We start from the raw sequence: 20595 nt of genomic DNA on the forward strand, positions 1-20595 counted from the left end.
GATATTTGTTATATTTTAATAGTTTGGACAATTAAGCACACGGCAATACCAAATATATTTACTTTTATCAAACGCAGATTAAGGCAGCCATGGAATAACAGGTAAGCCCTCAGGCTACCTCTGCAGTGGATCGCTCCCCCCCCCCCTCGATTGCGGTGTGTGTGTGTGTGTGGGGGGGGGGGGGGGGATGGGAGAGAGATCCATCTAGAGGGTTAATAGCTGGTCGTGGCAGTCGCTGTATGTCGGCTATTAGCTGCAGCCCCCAGCTACTGAAATCAGCTGGGGGCCGCCGGGTATACAGCGGGCCCATGTCAGGAGCCTGCTCCATATACCCAAAGTGCTGACCTTTTTTTTTTTTTTTTTTTTTTTAATAAAAGGGTCCAGACCTGCTTACTGGGGACAGGAACGTTGAACAGCCGCAGCGATGTTCTGCCTCGGCCAGTGATAGGTTGAGCCCACTGTCATATAAGAAGCTGGCTGGCTTTTTGGCCTTTATTTGAATATTGGTACCACATTTGCTATATGCCAGTCCTAGGGAACATACCCTGTCACTATACAATAGTTTGAATATTAGTTTTAGGGGTCTGGCTATTACATTACATAGAGGAAAATGAAGTACAATATCCTTAGAGAAAAACAACAACGTCCCTCATGGCGCACCAGGAAGCTCCTGGTCTCCGAGTCATTCTGGGTATAAATCGTTCAGGGCAGGCGGGGAAGGGGCCTGAGATAGTCCATAAAGGTCTCTCTCTTATCATGGGGAGGCAATAAGTCTTTTCCTTCTCCACTTTTGCTGCTTTTATCAGTTTTCATTTGTAAATTTTTCTCTATAGCTTTTTAAAGTTTTCACTGCCGCCGTGTTTCAGTAGCTTAAATGCTTTTTTTGTCATTTATTGCCCCCTTTACATCCACGTTGGTTTTCTCCTGTTCCAGACCCTTTCATTCCCCATAAGGTATGTACCTCTTACAGTGAGCATTTATAATATTTCTAAGCATCTCCCATTTAGTGTCTGTACTCTTGTTTTTGAGGACATTATCCCAATTTATAATGTTAAGAGCTTCTTTTAGCTGATCAAACTTTGCCTTCCTATAGTTTATTCTTCTCAGTACCACTTTTATTTTCATGGGACTTTTTGATCACTTTTTTTTTTTTCTCCTACATTAAAGGAAAACGGTCACCCGTTCACCCGCACTATAACCCAATACACCGGGTTATAGTGCAGGTGAACAGGAGACCTATGTGGGTCTCAGATTGCTATACCTACCTGCAGTCCAGAACCCTGATCCCCCGAAGGTTCCCCTCTTCAAGCGCTGACTTGCGCTTTGAGGCGGGCCCACTGGCTGGATTTAAATATTCATAAGCGCTGGTCACGTGAGCGCTCGTGCCTACTGAGCGCTCACATGACCGGCGCTTATGAAAATTTAAATCTAGCCGGCAGGCCGCCTCAAGGCGCAAGTCAGCGCTGGAAGAGGGGAACCTTCGGGGGGATCGGGGTTCCGGACTGCAGGTAGGTATAGCAATCTGAGACACCGCATCGGTATAATGTTCACCTGCACTATAACCTGGTGTATTGGGTTATAGTGTGGGTGAACGGGTGACCGTTTTCCTTTAAGTGAAAAACACAGCAATTCTGAACGTTGGTATTTTTTTTACATTTACCCCATTGACCGTGCGTTTTCATTAACATTATATTTTAATAGTACAGACTTTTATGCACGTGGCGTTACCAAATACGTTTATTTTTGTTAACTTTATTTTATATGAAAATAGCTAGACAGCGTGTTTCGGCACTACCATGTGCCTTCCTCGGGTCCACCAGAATAACTGATCCAGTGTTCCTATTGTGAAGCTGTGATCTGTCAAACTGACAGATCACGGCTGCACAGCTTCACAACATGGGCCTTGTTATAAAGCAATATGACAGCCTCCATAATAATGTACATAAAATAAAATAAAATAAATTACAACGTGAGAATAAAAACATTAGTGGATTAGACAAAAATAGAATATGTTTCAGTATCTAGTCTGATAGAAGTAAAGCAGGAAAAATCCACTCTTAGGGTCTATTCACACGTACAGTATTCTGCGCTGATTTGATGTGCAGGATTTCAAGCTGTGTTCAGTTTACATTGAAATCTGCAGCAGAAAATCCTGCACATCAAATCTGCACAGAATACTGTACATGTGAATAGACCATTAATAGGCACTGCACTGGTGTGGAATGTAAGGAACAAGACTTCGGAGTGGTGTTCAAAGAGAGTATCTATTAAACAATAACAAGTTTCGGGTACAGGACCCTTCGTCAGATCGGCATAACAATATGTACATACACACTCAATATACATATAATTTAAAATGAGCACTCAAACAATCGACTGGGAAACGGGTTGAGACATGACCGGAAACACAATTACGTCAACCACATAATAAAAAGGTAATAGACGTAAAGATAAAATAAATAACATCCTAGGTCACACGAAAACAGTAAAGTACTAAGAAAAACCAATCTGAAAGCAATCTGTAATTTGAGTTCTTTCACAGGTATATAGTGGACCTCCAATAAAACATACAGGATCGAGGCTTGAATCGCAAGGTGGATGTGAACAGTTTAGTTACATAAACTGTAGAAGGCAATGCTATGAAAGAAACCTAAAATCCATGATTACTATAATAAATAACAACACTATCCTATTAAATATGATATCGGGGGTAAAGGAATAAAAGCAGTGGGAATGCACAGGAGACTGCATTGGTTCCTGCGCTGGATGCAGTACAAGACATGTATCATTCAATGATAAATATAGAAGTGTGGACGTGATTAACAGCACTTAAAATAATATGAAAGTACTCGACAGTAAACTTAGTGTGTAACTAGAGGTTTCAACTAGATTGCGAATTACATAACACAAATAATGCCTTATAAACTGAATAGATCATACCAGCAACAAGAGGTAGTACAGAGAACTACAGATGAGAAGACTATGCAAATAGAGAATTATCAAGTAGAAGAATCCATATTGGGAAGCATAACTATATGTATAAAATGTGTGGATATATATTAGTGTATAAGGTATTACCAGGCTAAAGGGGAAGTTGATATCAGAATAATTAATAGATTAACGAATAGGTAGGGTCGGGTCACACGCGCCATATTTTGCTGTATATTTGCTGCTGCAGTTTTTCCTACATATATATATGTGGTGTCCCGGTACCGTATCCTATATGGTACCTGTTTATAGGTCCCCATAGCCAGGGTCCCTAGGAACGTCGGGGTCCTTTTATCTAGTCACCTCTCACCCCTATAGTCATTGCTCTAGTCTTATGCTCCTTATTTGTGGAAGTTTAACTGTATAAAATGTACATAAATAGTTAATTACCTGTGAGAAGCATAGTAGGACCTGGGGGTCACGTGATCAGGTAAATTCTATGGTATTTCTGCTTGAGGACCTTTGGAGGTCCTTGTGACGTAATGCACTCATTTCCTTTGTGACGGTGACAGATGGCTGGACCAATCAAAACGGCCCCGCCCCTGCCCATATAAGGGCGCGGCGGCCATTAATCTCTTTCTTGGTTCGTGGCTGTTGACGAGAAAGGGTCTGCGCTGCTGTCATCAGTGAGTCTATGCCTTAGCCTTGCGGTGACGGCTGTTCTATTCCAAATTTTGAGTATATAAATCCCTAAACACTCTGCAAGACCACCGGACCTTATCTATCCCCTAAATCTGGACGGATCTTAGCAATATACCCTGAATTCCGAGACTATTATCTAAAGTCAAGGTCCGCAACATCTGTCAGTCATTGAAGTATGTAGAGACTGTTTAATTGAGACTGTTACTACTCTGTGGATGTACCGCAAGCCGTTAAGTAAAGTTTATGCAAGTTCAAATTCAACTATCTTGTGGACCTTCAGTCTTTATTCTTATGCACCTATCGTTACTGGGAAGGGCGGCGATAGGCCGGAGAGTCATCTCAGCATACTAGCCCTCAGCCTGGCATCACGAACTATAGGGTTAACATTAACCCCTGATATACCAAAGCAAATCCCTGACTGTACTACCCTTACCCCTGAGGCCTACCACATATATAACCTCTACTTACCTCCAGAGCTCCTGCTGTGCCTCCCGTGTCCTGCCTCAGTCCCTGGCTCCGATCCTCTTCCTGAGCTGCAGTGTGATGCTTGGATCCAGAGTGACGTTGGGGCCCACAGTGTCATACTGCTGCTCAGCCAATCAGAGGCCACAGCGATGTCTGGCTCGCCTATTGATTGGCTGAGCAACAGTATGAAACACTGGATCTCAATGTCACCCTAGGCACAAGCGGCACTGTACAAAAAGAGGTCCCAATAAAATATCTTGCTGCTTTGGGTGGTAATGAGGTTGTTGTATACGAGCGGGAGCGTGCGGACACAGGGGGCTAGTAAAATGGCATGGAAGGGTAATGAAATGGCAAGGGGGGTACTATCTCTAAAAGCTGTGACAAAATGTTTGCATACATGCTGCGGAAATGGGCAGGAGGGGAACACACACCTTGCAGGTGTAGGGGGGTAATGGTCAGAAAACCAGCAGGGGGATTAAGAAAACAGTCCCTTGCACAGTACTGCTCCAGAGAGACCTGAGCAGTGAATAATGGGTTGGGGTGTAGCTTGATGAGAGGTGTTAGAAGATACAATACAATGTTTATTATATTTGCTTATACTATGAGTGTATTAAAACAACAGTGTCTAATGAATGGTGTTTTTTCTTCGTCCTACACCGGATATGATAGGGTTTTTGTCTTAGCAGTTCCCTGTAGCCAAGCAATTGTTCTCCGATGCTGTGAGGTGCACTGGAATTACCTCTGTTTTCAGAAGAGTAATTCCCAGTCATACAACACGTGTAATTTATCCAGCACAGTTACCGTTCCTAGTTGTGTTTCCCAATCTGCTTTGCCTTGACAGCTGCATAGATTATAATAATTGTGTTGGCAAATTGAGTGTGCCTGGCTTCATCACAGGAGCCTTAAATACTTCTCCGTTCTTCCATTTGTCATGTATTCCAGGCTTAAGTTATATTTTCAGTGAAGCGAGCATGTGTTAGTAGCTACTGTAAATAAACAGACGCCCAGGGCATTCGAACATTTGTCTATTACACATACTGTAGTGCTGCCTCTGTCCAGGCTGCTCAGCTGTCATACACTAGTATGATGAGCACAAATCGCCTATGTTTGTTGCAATATCATAAAATGTCACAGCAGCCGATGTCACAAGTGAAGCACTGTAGAAATATTAGTTCCTATTCTTACCATCTAGACTCTATCCATCTAGATTCTAGAGATATACTGTACTATGTATTTTTTAAGACCATGTATTATTAACTTCACTTTAAAGGGGTATTCTGGGCAAAAACATTTTATCCCCTATCCAAAGGATGGGATAAGATGTACTGAGACCCCCTGCGATCTCCCTGCAGCACCCGCATTCTATGCGGGGACTGAGTCTTTAGTTTCGGAAAACTTCGGAAAGCAAAATCTCACCTCACACCGGGACTGGGGATGTGACGTCACGCCACGCCGCCTCCATTCATGTCTATGGGAGGGGGCATGACGGCTGTCACGCCCCCTCCCATAGACATGAATGGAGGGGGCGTGGTGGAGGTTTCCGAAACTGGAGTTTCAGCACCTGCATAGAATGCGGGTGTTGCAGGGAGATCGCGGGGGTCTCGGCAGCGGGCCCCCCGCAATCAGACACCTTATCCCCTATCCTTTGGATAGGGGATAAAATATTTTTGCCCGGAATACCCCTTTAAAGAGCTAAAAAAAATGTCACTTTTTGAAAATCACATGTGCATTACATCACCAGTAGATGTAATATTTTAAAATGAACCCCTTACTGACACAGAGCATTCATGTACGCCTTGGTCACAGTCAGGGCGTATGAAGTGTGCTCACAAGCTGAATGGTAGTACCAGCTGCAATCAGCAGCCGTGACTCACTGGTAATGCCGGACATCAGCAATCACGCTGATGTCCAGCATTAACCTTTTAAGATACCGCAAACATAGTTGATTGCAGCATTTAAAAAATACATGGTAGCTCAGAGCACTTAATGCTAAGCAATGGCATTGCACTGAACAGTGTTAGCAATAGAAGAATTGCATGTAATAGTGCCGCATAAGGACTTAAAACATTTGTAATCATTTGTTAATTTAGAAATAATAATAAAAAAATATAAATAAGCCCCTCCCCTAATATAGATTTAAATCATTCCCCTTTTCCCATTTTATAAATAATGAAGTGTTAACAAAAGTAAACATAAACATATTTTGGTATGGCTGCACGTAACTCTATGAGCATCAATGAGACGCTCATAAAGTTACATACAGAGAGTGACTTCCGGCGCACTGCCTTGTAACCGCCTGTTTTACGCATGGTTGTGTGAAATGGTTGCCACACTGTTTTCAATCAGTTTTTCTAAAGAAAACCATATGGCAAAAAAAACTGATGGAACAGTGTGGGAAAAAGTAAACCGTATGCGTTTTTAATCTGTATACTGTCTTTAAAAGTACATACGGTTCCATCCGTTATTATTATAATAATAAAAAAAAAACATAATTTTGTCCATTTTTAATGGGAGGGGTCTTGGGTGGGGACTTTAGGATACAAATGCGCATGTGCAAAGTAAAAACCATATCCAGTTTCCTGTATGGAACTGTATACACGTGTGTTTCCCATTGACGTCCATGTTAAAAAAAAAAAAAAAAAAAAAAAACGTATACGGTTGCAGTACGGTTTTTAAATCGGAGACAAAAACGTGGTCAACCACGGTTTTGACTCCGGTTTAAAAACCGTACTGCAACCGCATACGTTTTTTTTAACATGGACGTCAATGGGAAACGCACGTGTATACAGTTCCATACGGGAAACCTTATACAGTTTTTACTTTTTTTATTTTTATAAAAAAGAATGGAACTGTCTGCACTTTTAAAAACAGTATACAGTTTAAAAGCGCATACGGTTTACTTTTTCCCATACTGTTCCATCCGTTTTTTTGCCATACGGTTTTCTTTAGAAAATCTGATTGAAAACAGTATGGCAAAAACGTAGTGTGAATCCAGCCTTGGGGTGGAGCAGGGTGGCTGTTAAGCCTTTCACCCTGCTAATGTCCTTTATGGAATAAAAATGATGTCTGGAGCGTTGCTTTTAAGAAATAACAGCAGCAAAGCAAGGAATGGGTTACTTTATACACTGAACTGCTGCCAAGATGAGAAGAGACCCTAATATAAGGTAACACCTATATATGGATAAGATGGGATCTAACTCTGGCAATAGGTGATGGTCAGAACACTCCCTGTATAATACACAATAGAATGTATTTTATGTGACTTCTTATTTGGGAAGGCTTTGCTGTGTTCCCAGTTGTGTGAGTTTAGGGGATTTTTATTCCTTGTGGTCTTATTCACCTGAATCTTTCTGTAAACTGTGGATTAGAGTGTTTAAAGCCCGAGCTCCAAGAGCCAACATTGCCATAACATTCAGTAAGCCCAGGCAGCTGTATGGGAGTACAGTACTACATTGATATAATAAGAGCGAAAGGGTAGCAACACATCAAATACTTCATGCCATCTTGTAAGGAAGAAACATTTAGATACAAGTAGAAAAATATGTTGTTGAACTCTGAGCATGATCTTGTATTTGCACTGTTTAACCCCTTCCCACCTGCCATGTAAATTAACTTGACAACTTGGGAAGAGGTGTATGGTGTAGGCTCAGGAGCTGAGTGAGATCATTATATGGTGGTTGATGGCTGTTCTCTAATGCATTTAATAAAATGTAAAAGAAAATCTCCCTAATAAATATTCACAATACTCTCTCTTCCCATTTTTTACATAAATAAATAAATAGAATCAAAGCTACAAAAAAAACAAACACATTTGATATTTCCATGTATAGAAGTGACTGATTTAAATATCCCGTACAGTGAATGGCATAATTGTAAAAACATACCAGATGCCAGAATTGTCTACTTTTTGGCCATTTTGGACAAAAGCAATATAAAAATTCCCATAGACTGACAAAATGATGATTTTTTTTTGCCTTCAGTAAATTTTTTGAAAGTAGGAAACATTACAACAACTATATAAATTGGAGATCATTTTAGTTGTACTGACTTATTAACATGTCATTTTTACTGTTCAGTGAATGGTGTCAAAATGAAACCCTTTAAAGGGGTACTCCGGCCCCAAGACATCTTATCCCCTATCCAAAGGAGTCGTGACATCACGATACTCCGGCCCCATGGTCGTAATGCTTCACACTTGGAGCCTCCAGCACTGCGGAGAGCTCACAAAGGTGAGTGCGGAATGAGAGATTGCGGGGGTCCACAGATGCGGGACCTCCTCGATCATACATCTTAGGGGATAAGATGTCTTAGGGCTGGAATACCCCTTTTAAAATTTGCTTCCTTTTTTTTTTATTTTTATTTTTTGTAGATACCAGGGCATACTGAGAACACTCCACAAAAAACTGTAATTTTGTAGATTTTCTGACCCAGTTGTCTTTCCATCACAATGTGGCGCTTGTCAAATCTGCAAAGAAACCTTGGATAGTGTAAGGCTATGTTCACACGGGTGAATGTCCGCACAGAAAATTTTCTTGCAGACAGTCACTCGACAGCAGAGCACCGGCAGAACATGACGGCACTAGGACCGCTCAGAAATAGTCCGTCTCATAGACGCCAATGGACATGTCTATTCTTCCTGCGGACTCCGGAATTGGGATTTCCCCAGCAGAAACATCTGTTGTGGGAATTCCGCCATGTGCACAATGCAGCAGAATTCCTTTGAAATCAATGGGACTCTGCTGCGGAATGACCGTGCAGAATTCCATTATGAGATTCAATCCTGTGAGCAAACCCTTACAGGCGAAGGCCCATGCCCGATGGAAGCGCCAAGATTGATGCTTGTTTAAGAATCTTTTGTGACTTATTGTGAGGACAGGGTCACAAGAACTGTTCCTGGATTGTTTGTGCAGCCCTTTATTCCATCATTGTCAGCTGCACATGCGGAAGATGTGTGAGTAATGAACAAGGGTTTGAAACCTGCTTAAAAGATGCGATCAGCCAACAAACAAGCTTGCTTGTTCAGGTACTGTTTGCTGGACATATTAGGGCAATATCTGTCTATACGGCCAATATTTGCCCCATGTAATGGGAAGTTTACACTATTTTTCGGGCACATTAACTAAAACTGAATGTTCCCTTGTTGCCTTTAATGTATCCCACACATGGACTGGGGCCAATGTAACAAAATAATTGCGAAAATGGTTCTGCTTAAGCTAGTCAATTTTTTGTGTGTGGAGGTAAATATGTAGACAAGTTCCTCTCAAGAAGGCGCTGGTACCCGGAGATGGAAATAAACTTCTTTATTAGCTAATAAAGAAGTTTATTTCCATCTCCGGGTACCAGCGCCTTCTTGAGAGGAACTTGTCTACATATTTATCTCCATTGCTATCCACCGGACTGACGGACGTTCCTCGTGGCAGCGGTTTCCCTCGATTTCCTGCATATAGACGCTACTGTAGGTGTTGTGCTCTGAGCGCAACACCTAGGGGTAAGAACCCATCTTTACTTTATTTCTTTCATCTTATTTAAACGGTCCTCACTAGGGGCGCACCTCCTGTTGTTTTTTCTCGTTTATATATTAATTTTTTTGTGTGTGCCCTTTAAGGGCAGATTTATTAAATACTGTCATTTTGCACAGTATTTGTGCTCAAGTAAGGTGCTCCAAATGTATTAAAAGGTGCGCCTCTTAATAAATCTGTTGCATCTGTGGTTGGCTGTGTGCCACAGACTGAAATATACACCAGCTAGAATCTCGAGTAGATTTCAGCTATACCTTACTCATTTCTCTGACATGAAGTATACAATATATGTTGGACCATGGCAGCTATGCCCCCTTTCATGCCAAGGCCCAACAACTTTCTAAGAAGTTTCAGGTGTGACATTGAGTTAAAAAGTTGCAAATTTTTGCATGAAACTGTGCTGGTGCAAAAATTTGCAATGTTTTTTATTTTTTTTGGGCACAAAGCATTGATACATTCCCCATTTGCTCCTAATCGTCACAATAACCGCCTCCCTTTTTTTTTGTGTGCACTTTATTCGAAGATACTGCCATATCGGGTTAATGCATAGGTCGATGTAAACAAGCTTTGTAATGTGCCCAGTTCTCCATTTAAATATCCATTCAATTTATGGTCCCCACTTAGGGGATGTATGACATATTAAAGGGAACCAATCATCAGATTTTACCCTATATATCGCTTGGCAATGCATTATATAGGGTCAAATCTTTATCCTCACCATCCCCGGGGGACGTTCCTGCCTGCGGAGATGGTGAAGATATGAAGTTATAAGCTAGTCACCACCGTGCCTGTAAGTAGTCCCCTGGGCGGGGAGCTCCTCTCACCTAGTTCCGTTCTTCGGTTGGCAGTGACGCCCCCTCTGCTTGATTGACGGTCTGCGTCATCGCTCTGCTCCATCTGTTCAGTGAGCAGAGCGATGATGCGGCCCGTCAATCAAGTGGAGGGGGCGTCGCTACCGACCGAAGAACAGAACTAGGTGAGAGGAGCTCCCCGCCCAGGGGACTACTTATGGGCACGGCGGTGACTAGTTTATAAGTTCATATCTTCACCATCTCCGCAGGCAGGAACGTCCCCCAGGGATGGTGAGGATAAAGATTTGACCCTATATGATGCATTGCCAAGCGATATATAGGGTAAAATCTGATGATTGGTTCCCTTTAAGCTGATCAGAACAGATACTATACTTAATCTTATCCAAGAGGCAATACGGTAACAGCTTTCTCTGCTGCATCTTATTCCGTACGGTGTGTGACATTACTATGTGTTTACTATCGAGCTGCTCCTTTCTTTTCTTTCTAGTCAAGCTTTATTACATAACTCACAGGTAAAGCCTTTGCTGTAATGACAGTATACATGTGAGGTGCGCAATTCTTTATATGTGCTCATCTGGTCTGGTCACATTATTTCCACATGACGCACTGGGTAATGTTCCTGCTACCCTAGTGACTAAATATTATTAGGTGAAGTTTCACATCTTTCAAATGTCACTTGAATGTTGCAGAGAGGAGCACTCTAGGAACAAGGTTGCCACCAAATGGGGGTCCTTTTTATATTCTTTAATTTTTTTTGCTGTTGTATTGCATCTATGTGTGATCATAGCCTTGGGGTAGGATTACTCAATGGATTTCCCTCTCTTTCCATCACACAAATCCAAGAGAGATTTTGCTGGTAGTCTGTATCTTAGTAAAGTGAACATCTGCAATATTCTGTTAGGGGATAGTCAGAAATTTCAACACCTGAAAACCAGTTCCATTTCTCTTTCATGGCACATATGTGGATTTCTGCAAGTCCCATTCAGACATTCACGTTAGGACTTTGTTCACCCTACAGATATGCCACACAGAAGCCTTCTGTTGGGTTCAATAGGATGCAGCTGCTCTGTTCATACATTGAAAGTTCAGTTGCAGAACTTTTGAAGAGGAATTGGATTCCGCGGGAAGATTGAACATGGTCAATCTTCCGTTGGAATGCACCAGTTGCTGCGCTCATGCCCTCTCCCTTTGCCCACACCTTTCCTTCGCCTGCCGGACATCCAGTGATAGCGGGAGATTATCTGGGGTCTTCCTGCCAGCATCCTGGCTTCTCTCCCCTTCGCTACTCTCAACAGCTTTACATGGGGAGCAGCGATCCAGTAGAGTGCTGCCAAGCTGTTCTGTGGACTGCACTACTACACGGAAGGCTGAGACTGCAGGCTGTACTAGTGCAGCACTAGAGGAACGTACTCTTAGGCTTATTTTTGCATCAAAATGCTTCGATGCAGTGCTGGTTCTGCCTCATTTCTTCTCCAGTACCATGGAGCAGAAAGGGCACAGATTCAAGAGGAGTTCAGTAAGGACATTTTCCTCGCACAATTCTGTAGTGTGAACAAGACCTCAGGATGTTTCCTTATCCTTGTGTTAAAAACCCTTCTGTCATTGTTGTTCTGAATATGTGGTAAATAATGGTCAGACACATTGGAATGGTATTACAGTCTAGTGGTAACCTAGCCTCAAACTTGTGGGCAGGAAACAAATACCATCTACCTGTGCTTGTATGACCAGTCAGATGCTTGCGTTACTTCTTAACCCTTACCTGAGACCCGGGATCAGGCTCTGACTTGTGGCCATAATGGAGTGGAGTATATATATATATATATATATATATATATATATATATATATACAGCTATTTGACGTTTATGAATTGTGATCTTATGTAAAGTGTGTGTATGTGTATGTATATATATGTGTTGCTTACAGGTGGTGTGTGTCTAACAATACCATTAAGATTGTCAAAGTTTCCTACTAACCTCTTTCTTTTTAACTTCTAAATGATTCTCTCATATGACTATAGTCTATAGGTGCAGCTAAGAAAGGCACAAGAGAGCCACCCTAAAAATCATGGAAGTCCTAGAGATGCCTGCACTGACACAGAATTTCTACCTTCTTTCATATCTGTTTCAAATCGTATCTTGTGCAGAAGTGCACCTTTTCATTAACATTACTATTACCATTAGAGCAGTAGATTATAAAGACATCCCATGATGCAGCTCACTGAGAGAACTTGGAGTGACTGGGTGGGAAAGGCAGGAAGCAAAAGCTCTTAGTGTTCATTGATCAGAGTGTGTGCATGCGTCTTTACAAGAACAGAGGGAATGAAATATTAATAGTAAGGAATTCCTGTTTTTCTTTCCGAGGTGCAGACAATGTGCTTATGGCAGCAAGCATGGATAATTGGAAATGAGCTGCAATGGAAACTCCTTCATCAGAGGTAAGGCCCACCGCTTTGTTTCATATCCTGAATAATGTAGATGTGTCCGTACACCATCATTCAGAGATGTTAGACTACTCTCACACTGGGTCACTTTGTATTGCATTTTAGAGTAGGTGCTTAGCTTTTGCCATGACACAAACTATGTAAGGTTATCCATTAATTTTTATTAAGAGCACCAGATAGGAGATTATGTATTCTTTTGGCCCCAAATTCATGGATAATAAACAATCTGAACAAAGAGTCCCTGGATATGATAGGAAACATTTATTTGTGCATGCCCATTACCTGGCAAGTGTTCTGATTGCTAAACATATTGTTTAAGTATTATGTCACAATAAGACTTTCAAAGTTTCAACCACTGTTTCAAGAACTGTCTTAGTTTTTTCTTTTCTTTTATATAAATCCGTTTGCCTCTCAGCTATTCATTAGATTAGCTAGAGGGGGCCCTGTCTGAACTAAATGGTGCCCCAAAAATCTTTTAGCATTTAGACTGTTGGTGAGGGTTGACCCGGCAAACTTATCCTGGCCCAATAGCATATGCCTGTGCCTTGACCTGATGAAGTGCACACCTTCTTTTATACCTTACTAGCTGAGTACCCGGCATTGCCCGGTTTTTCCTTCCTCATTCTTATTGGGGAGGAAAATCAACAAAGGAGGAAGCTTTTGACTTCAAATCCCATCCCCATATATTGTTGTGATATCCCGACCTCCTATCCCGACCGCCTATCCCGACCGCCTATCCCGACCGCCTATCCCGACCTATAATATGTGTACCAGGTATTGAAATATCTCCAGCCGTACAGAAGTTATGTGAGAAGATACATTTCCCATTGATTTGCATGGGACTTTAAACAAAAACCCAGACACTCACAAATGGGGGTAGTTAAGGGTTAAATTAACTATCCTATATTTTAAGTGGACATATAATTAACATGTGACCAAGTATTATCGAAATATCTCCAGCCGTTTTGGAAGTTATGCAGTAACATATATTTCCCATTGATTGTATGGGACTTTTAACATAAACCCAGCCCCTTGCAAATGGGGGTGAGTAAGGGTTAAATCACCTATCCTATGTTTGTTGTTGACATATACCGTATTTATCGGCGTATAATACGCATTTTTTAGGCAAAAATTTTTAGCCTAAAGTCTATCTGCGTGTTATACGCCGATAAGCCGCTGCAGTTCAATGATTTAAAGCGGGCGCTTTAAATCAATGAACTGCAGCAGCTTTTGCAGGTCCAGAGACCTGCCATCAATGCCGGCTTCTCTGCCCCTGCCTGTCCTGGGGTCTAGAGCCCTGCTGCCATCGCTTCTCTCCCCCTGCTATCGGCACCGCTGCCCCTTCTCTCCCCCTGGCTATTGGTGCCCATTGCCGACGCCGCTGCCCCGTTGCCTCCCCCATCCCCAGCTGTATAATTACCTGTTGCCGGGGTCTGGTCCGCGCTGCTTCTGGCCTCCGGTGTGGCATCCCCTGCATCGTTGCTATGCGCTACGAGACGCAATGACGAGTGATGTCACTCGTCATTGCGCTGCGCCGTGCAGCACATAGCAACGACGCAGGGGATGCCACACCGGAGGCCAGAAGCAGTGCAGACCCGGCAATAGGTAATTATACAACCGGGGATGGGGGAGGCAACGGGGCAGCGGTGGCGGCAATGGGTGCCGATGCCCCTTCTCTCCCCCTGGCTATCGGCGCCCCTGCCCCACCGATAGCCAGGAGGAGAGAAGGGGCAGCGGCGCCGATAGCAGGGGGAGAGAAGCGGCGGCAGCAGGGCTCTAGACCCCAGGAAAGGCAGGGGGAGAGAAGCGGGCAGCGACTGCCTCTCTCCCCCTGCCTTTCCTTGGGGCTTCTGCGGGGTCAGAAACAGTGTATCGGGGTATACGCATGCACACACACGCACCCTCATTTTACCACGGATATTTTGGGAAAAACTTTTTTTACCCAAATATCCTTGGTAAAATGAGGGTGCGTGTTATAGGCCGGTGCATGGTATACCCCGATAAATACGGTAAGTAATGTGTGCCAAGTTTCATGTTAATATCTTTAACCGTTTGGAAGTTTTCACTCCTATCGCTTCAGGGGTGTCTTAGACATCCGCGATCCCCCTTACATTCCGGGTCACCGGGTCACTATAGACCCGTAATGACCCGGAATTGCGCAAATCGCAAGTGTGAATTCACTTGCGATTTGCCGCGATCGCCGACATGGGGGGGGGGGGGGGGTCTGATGACCCCCCTGGGCATTTGCACAGGATGCCTGCTGAATGATTTCAGCAGGCATCCCGGTCCGATCTCCGCCCGGCGCACAGCAGGGACCGGAACTGCCCATGACGTAACTGCACGTCATGGGTCCTTAAGACCCAGGGTTTCGGGACGTAACGTCATGGGTCCTGAACGGGTTAAAGAAAATAATTTAAAAAAAATACATTAGTGATGGAAAAAATTGTATTTAATGAAATGTATCTTTTTTATAACTAAACTGGGTACCCGGCGTTATCCTTGTTGTGGAGGAAAATCAACAGAGGAAGCTTTTGACTTCATATCCCGTCCTCCCATCCCGTCCTCCCATCCCGTCCTCCCATCCCGTCCTCCCATCCCGTCCTCCCATCCCGTCCTCCCATCCCGTCCTCCCATCCCGTCCTCCCATCCCGTCCTCCCATCCCGTCCTCCCATCCCGTCCTCCCATCCCGTCCTCCCATCCCGTCCTCCCATCCCGACCCGGAATATGTGTACCAGGTATTGAAATATCTCCAGCCGTTTGGAAGTTATGCAGTAACATATATTTCCCATAGACTTGTATGGGACTTTAAACAAAAACCCTGACCCTGGCAAATGGGGGTGAGTAAGGGTTAAATTACCTATCCTATGTTTTTTGTTGACATATAAGTAACATGTGTGCCAAGATACATATATATTGGTTAAAGTGGAAAGAATTGAATGGTAGATGGAAAGGCCTGAAAAAAACATACAGATAACTGTGGAGAAAAAAGTTTTCTTTTTTATAATTTTTTATTTTTTTTAAGATTTTGTATTTTTTGTCCCCAAAACCTGTAAGAAAACAAGTAAAACAGGATTATACTGATGTTAAAGGGGTTATCCAGGATTAGATATACAGAGCTGATTTTTTCCAAAAACAGCGCCACGTCTGTCCCCAGGTTGTATTTGGTAATGCAGCTCAGTTCCATTGAAGTGAATGGTGCCAAGTTGTAATACCACACGCAACCTGGGGACAGAGGTGGCACTGTTCTTAAAAGGAATTTTCTCTGTTTTTCTATTCCTGGATAGACAGGCTTGTTTTTTACTTAACAAACAATAAAACCCCTTTCCATACCAGCGTTTACAGCTGATCAGTGTGTTTGTCTATTACGTTACAGCTTTTTTTTTGCTGGAAAATGCCATGTGTCCGCTTGTACACGTGTGTTAACTTAGTACTTCATGTTTGGGGTTGTACGTACATTTGTATTTGTTACCCAGAGGGGTGCAAACTATGGTCTTTTGATCCTCGGAAACATTCATTGTATGTGCCTGTTAGCTTAAATGAGGTGCACAGCTTTTTTTCTAGGACAGTGAATTGTTTACCTAATGTTTGGGGTTTTGCTTCTGCTTGTACATGTGTGAGTTAGAATTGTGTTTGTTAACCAGAGGGGTGCAAATGATGTTCTTTAGTCCCGGGCAGTGCTCCAAATACACTTTAATTGCAGCAGTAAAAATAATCTCCGTGCACAGATTGTTTCTGCTTGTGGTAGGAATATAATTAGGGCTTTAAGAGACGGAAGATCATTCACCTGACTTCCTTGGCACAAAACATGCCTAGAAGTCATATTACCTTGGGCTGAGTATACATATGCAGATCTGGCTCTTGCTTTTTTTACATGTAGCTTCGGATGCCATAATCTTTTCAATGGAGAAAAACTAGTGAAAATGGAAAAATGGACACCCTTGAAATGGGGGGGGGGTGGGGGGTTGAAGTGATTTTTCTAGATCTCTGTAGTTACATTGACTTTAAAGGAGTTATGTAGCATAACAAAACGTATTCACTATCCGCAGGAAGGGAGGCCAACCTCCTGTATGGCACCCCGGCTCTTATAATAAATGTGAATGTGTTGACCACAACACGAAGGTGTGACCTACATGCCCGCTCCATGCATCTCTATGAGATTTCCGGATACAGCATTTGAATATCTCAGTCTCTCCCATTGAAATGCATGGAGCGGCCATGTCGGCCACAGCTTTATGCAGTAGTCGACACACTTCATTCATGTAGAGAGCCAGGGTGCCAGGTGGGAGATCGCAGGGGCTCTCAGTGGTCTCATCTCCAATCTGGCCATTATAAAACTTGTACAGTATATGGTATTTTCTGCAGATTTCTGCTCTACATGCTTCAAATGTAATTTGCATTTCTGACAGAGCTGGGGGTGATAAGATAAGGGGCATCATTAATAGATTTAGTTTTGTTGTACTGGACAACTAGAAGCTTGAGTCTGCAGTCTTCACTTGATTCATTTTCACCCCTAATATTAAGTTTACAACCAGGTTGAGACTTTTGAGTGGGTATGTCCTCCCAGTAATACATGGTGGATGCATGGTTTGTGTGTCCAGGAATCTAGATAGGGTTCTCTTCTTTCTCTGTACATGTGTAAACAGCCCATGTCATTCTCCCTTGCAGTCTGACTTTTTTGTGCTTTTCTCTCTCTCTCCAGCCTGTGTGAGCTGCCCTCTGTGGATGCTGTGCTAATCATAAAATAGCTGAAATCCCAGATATATTTTGAGCCATTATTTGCTTTTGTGCCTTCTTTTTTATAGCTGTTTTTTAAGCCATTTTCAGCCATTCGGCTATAGCCACAAAAGCTTCTATCAAAATTTTTGACTGCAACAATAAGTGTTTGAACAAAGGGGCACTTTATTAGGAGTTCAATAGAATATAAAGCGTACCTGTTGTTTCAGTTGACTTTTCGGTAGAAGCTGTCCTGTGTGTACATGAGGAGCAGCACTATCTGGCCATTATAAAACTTGTACAGTATATGGTATTTTCAGCAGATTTCTGCTCTACATGCTTCAGCTGTAATTTGAATTTCTGACAGAGCTGGGGGTGATAAGATAAGGGGCATCATTAATAGATTTTGACCTGTACTAACAGCTGATGCATTGGTGGCAGAATTGGTGGGAGAACACCCAGCAATAACCTATAGATGGGGAAGGAATTTGGGAGACCACCTTGTTAACAGCCATTTCTCTCCGCCCCCTACGGGTGATTCTTGGCTTAATCAAAAAATCACAGGCACTTATTGCTGTGGTTCCTGCAAAGCATGCAGATATATTTGTGTGTCTAAACAGTTTGAAGGCCTTAGGGAACAAAAAACCTACTTTTGCCACCATTTCACCAACTGTAAAGCTGTAAGTATGTTGGCAAGACAAAAAGGGAATTTCGTCAACGTATACTCGAACATTTGGGTGACCTTAAACATCGTGAAAAACTGCTTGCTACTCATATGAAACTATCACATCCTGATGTCCATTTTCTATTATTTTTCAGGCTATTGAAGTTTTACATTCATGCATTAGAGGGGGAGATGTGGATCGCTGCCTCTTGCAGAAAGAGGCACAATGGATCTATCATTTGGGAACCCTAGCTCCTAGGGGTCTGAATGACTGTTTGTCATTTACTTCCTTTCTCTGAATAGATTTGCCTCCCCACCATTATATGTCCCAGCTACCTGTCCACCTCGTTACACCTACAACAGACCCTGGGTCCATAATGTAGAGTTGAGACACAACAATACAAGTCATCATAATTTTATCTATGTCATTATGATTACTGATGGCTTTGCATATATATATATATATATATATATATATATATATATCCTTGTAGTTATGGATCTGTATCTACTTTTTGCTTATATACATACATATCATGATAGTCTGATTATATCTTGTACATGCCGTATCCATCGTGCGCATTGCACCGGAAGTCTCATCAGCTACGGTGGCATATTTAACAGACTCTGATGGATGAGATGAATGTGGCTTATACTTGTGGACCATGATGTAATTTATCATCTGATGCTTGTGTACCCACTATCACCATGGCCGGGGATCCCTTTGTCAGCAGTAGATAAGTAGCAGGGATGGAGTGTGCCATTACACACGCCTCCATTTCTATGGCTTTTGGTTTATTGTTGACTATCTGAGCTGTTTTCTATCGGGCTGCCTCCATAAGGGTAGTCTGGACCGGGATGAGAGCTTGACTATATCAGTACTTCTTATCTAGGGCACATATATGGTCTTAGACTCTCAGTAAAAGGTTATCTTCTTCCCCTCCCAACAGTCAAATATATTATCTATAGCATTGGTGACCATACCAGTACACTACTGCCAGCATTATCTATACCACGTAGCTTAACTGTGTCTTTATTACTCACAATATAGTGAGATTTACCCTGCACATATTTACTTTTATATCATCTATATGGAATATCGAACTATCTACTGCATGACATGCTAGTTATGGATTAGAATATAATATTTTATTTTGAATTCTCCACTTTGTGAATCTCTGAGTATAAGGCTATGTCTGAGAGACTATTATCAGCCTGACATATCCAGTAAGCATCATTACTGTACCCCTATGTTGGTTACGTCCACAGTTGTGTGGTTATTGTTTTCGGTTCCCTGATGAATCCGTTGACATTGGACAGTAGAAATGTGTTGGAACAGTTATTGGGATCCATGTGATTTTATTCATTCTCTGTATCTGAATTTGTACCAGTGGAAAACATTTTTATATACACATGGTTTTTGTTTGGTGGTACACATTGGGGTGTCCCGGTGGTCATGGACCATGGAGCACTTAAGCTATCTACCTGTATCTTTCCTTATCTGATTGTTTATTGTTTTCTCCCTCACTTATATAAGATAGGGAACGGCACCATGGTTGAGGCCACCCTGTTAATGAGGTGGATACCTCAAAAGGCAGGGACAGAGGGACGGGGCCTTTAGATCTAGAGTGCACTCTAACCATTGCTACTGACTGAGGCTAAGTAATTCATCTGTATTACCATGGGACTACCCTTGCTATACCCACTACTATATCTAGGTCCTTTTCCATCTGCACAGAATTTGCTCCGCGGCCCGTGACCCCCGGGACACAGTTATTTGTTTTCTGTGGGGTGTTCACATTTGATTTATCACTATTTTCATATTCTTTGGTGAATTTTTATTTGAGGATTAATAAAGGTTATGTTTTATAACTGTATCATTATTCAAATAAGAGGCTTTTTTTCGGTGAAACTGCTTGAGTACCTCTTTGAATTACCTGTAAGGAGGTGGGCGTTCCTGATAGGTCTCTGTCAGTGAAATTGAGTTGGGGGTGGAGCCTAATGTCTATACACAGCCAGCACACACACACCGAACAGGTGATCCTACACTTCAGTGTTCACAGGCACCTCTCCTTTCATTTCCCTTTGCCCCCCTTTCATAGACTTATATTGCTTTTCTTGCAGATGTAGGGCAAAGCCGAGCTGATTTTCAGAGAAGAAATTAACAGCAGGAAAGAGAAGAGGGAAAAGTTTTGATTACAGGAGAAAGAAGAAAAGTTCCAAATTTGATCTATACAAAGTTTGTTCAAATGAAAATGCCTATCTAACACTGAGATGGTAGAGACTCTAGAGAGGCCATCAGAAACACACAAAATCACTATGATGCTGTCATTTTGGGTCATTAGACCA

General features: G+C 42.5%; 1 protein-coding gene across 4 annotated transcripts in view; it reads left to right on the plus strand.

Annotated features, from left to right (window-relative positions):
* The window catches only part of FAM135A (family with sequence similarity 135 member A), a 130464-nt gene that overhangs the window by 9955 nt on the left and 99914 nt on the right, over window positions 1-20595 (plus strand). For 3 of the 4 annotated variants that reach the window (XM_056565827.1, XM_056565830.1, XM_056565829.1), the window contains exon 2: window positions 12795-12862. In XM_056565827.1, coding sequence (XP_056421802.1) covers window positions 12832-12862 — 31 coding nt within the window. In that variant the 5' untranslated portion in view covers window positions 12795-12831. Of the gene's footprint in view, window positions 1-12788; window positions 12863-20595 lie in introns of all 4 variants that reach the window. The other variant, XM_056565828.1, reaches the window with a different exon arrangement.

Source organism: Hyla sarda, chromosome 3 (assembly GCF_029499605.1).
Source record: "Hyla sarda isolate aHylSar1 chromosome 3, aHylSar1.hap1, whole genome shotgun sequence".
Lineage (NCBI taxonomy): Eukaryota > Metazoa > Chordata > Amphibia > Anura > Hylidae > Hyla > Hyla sarda.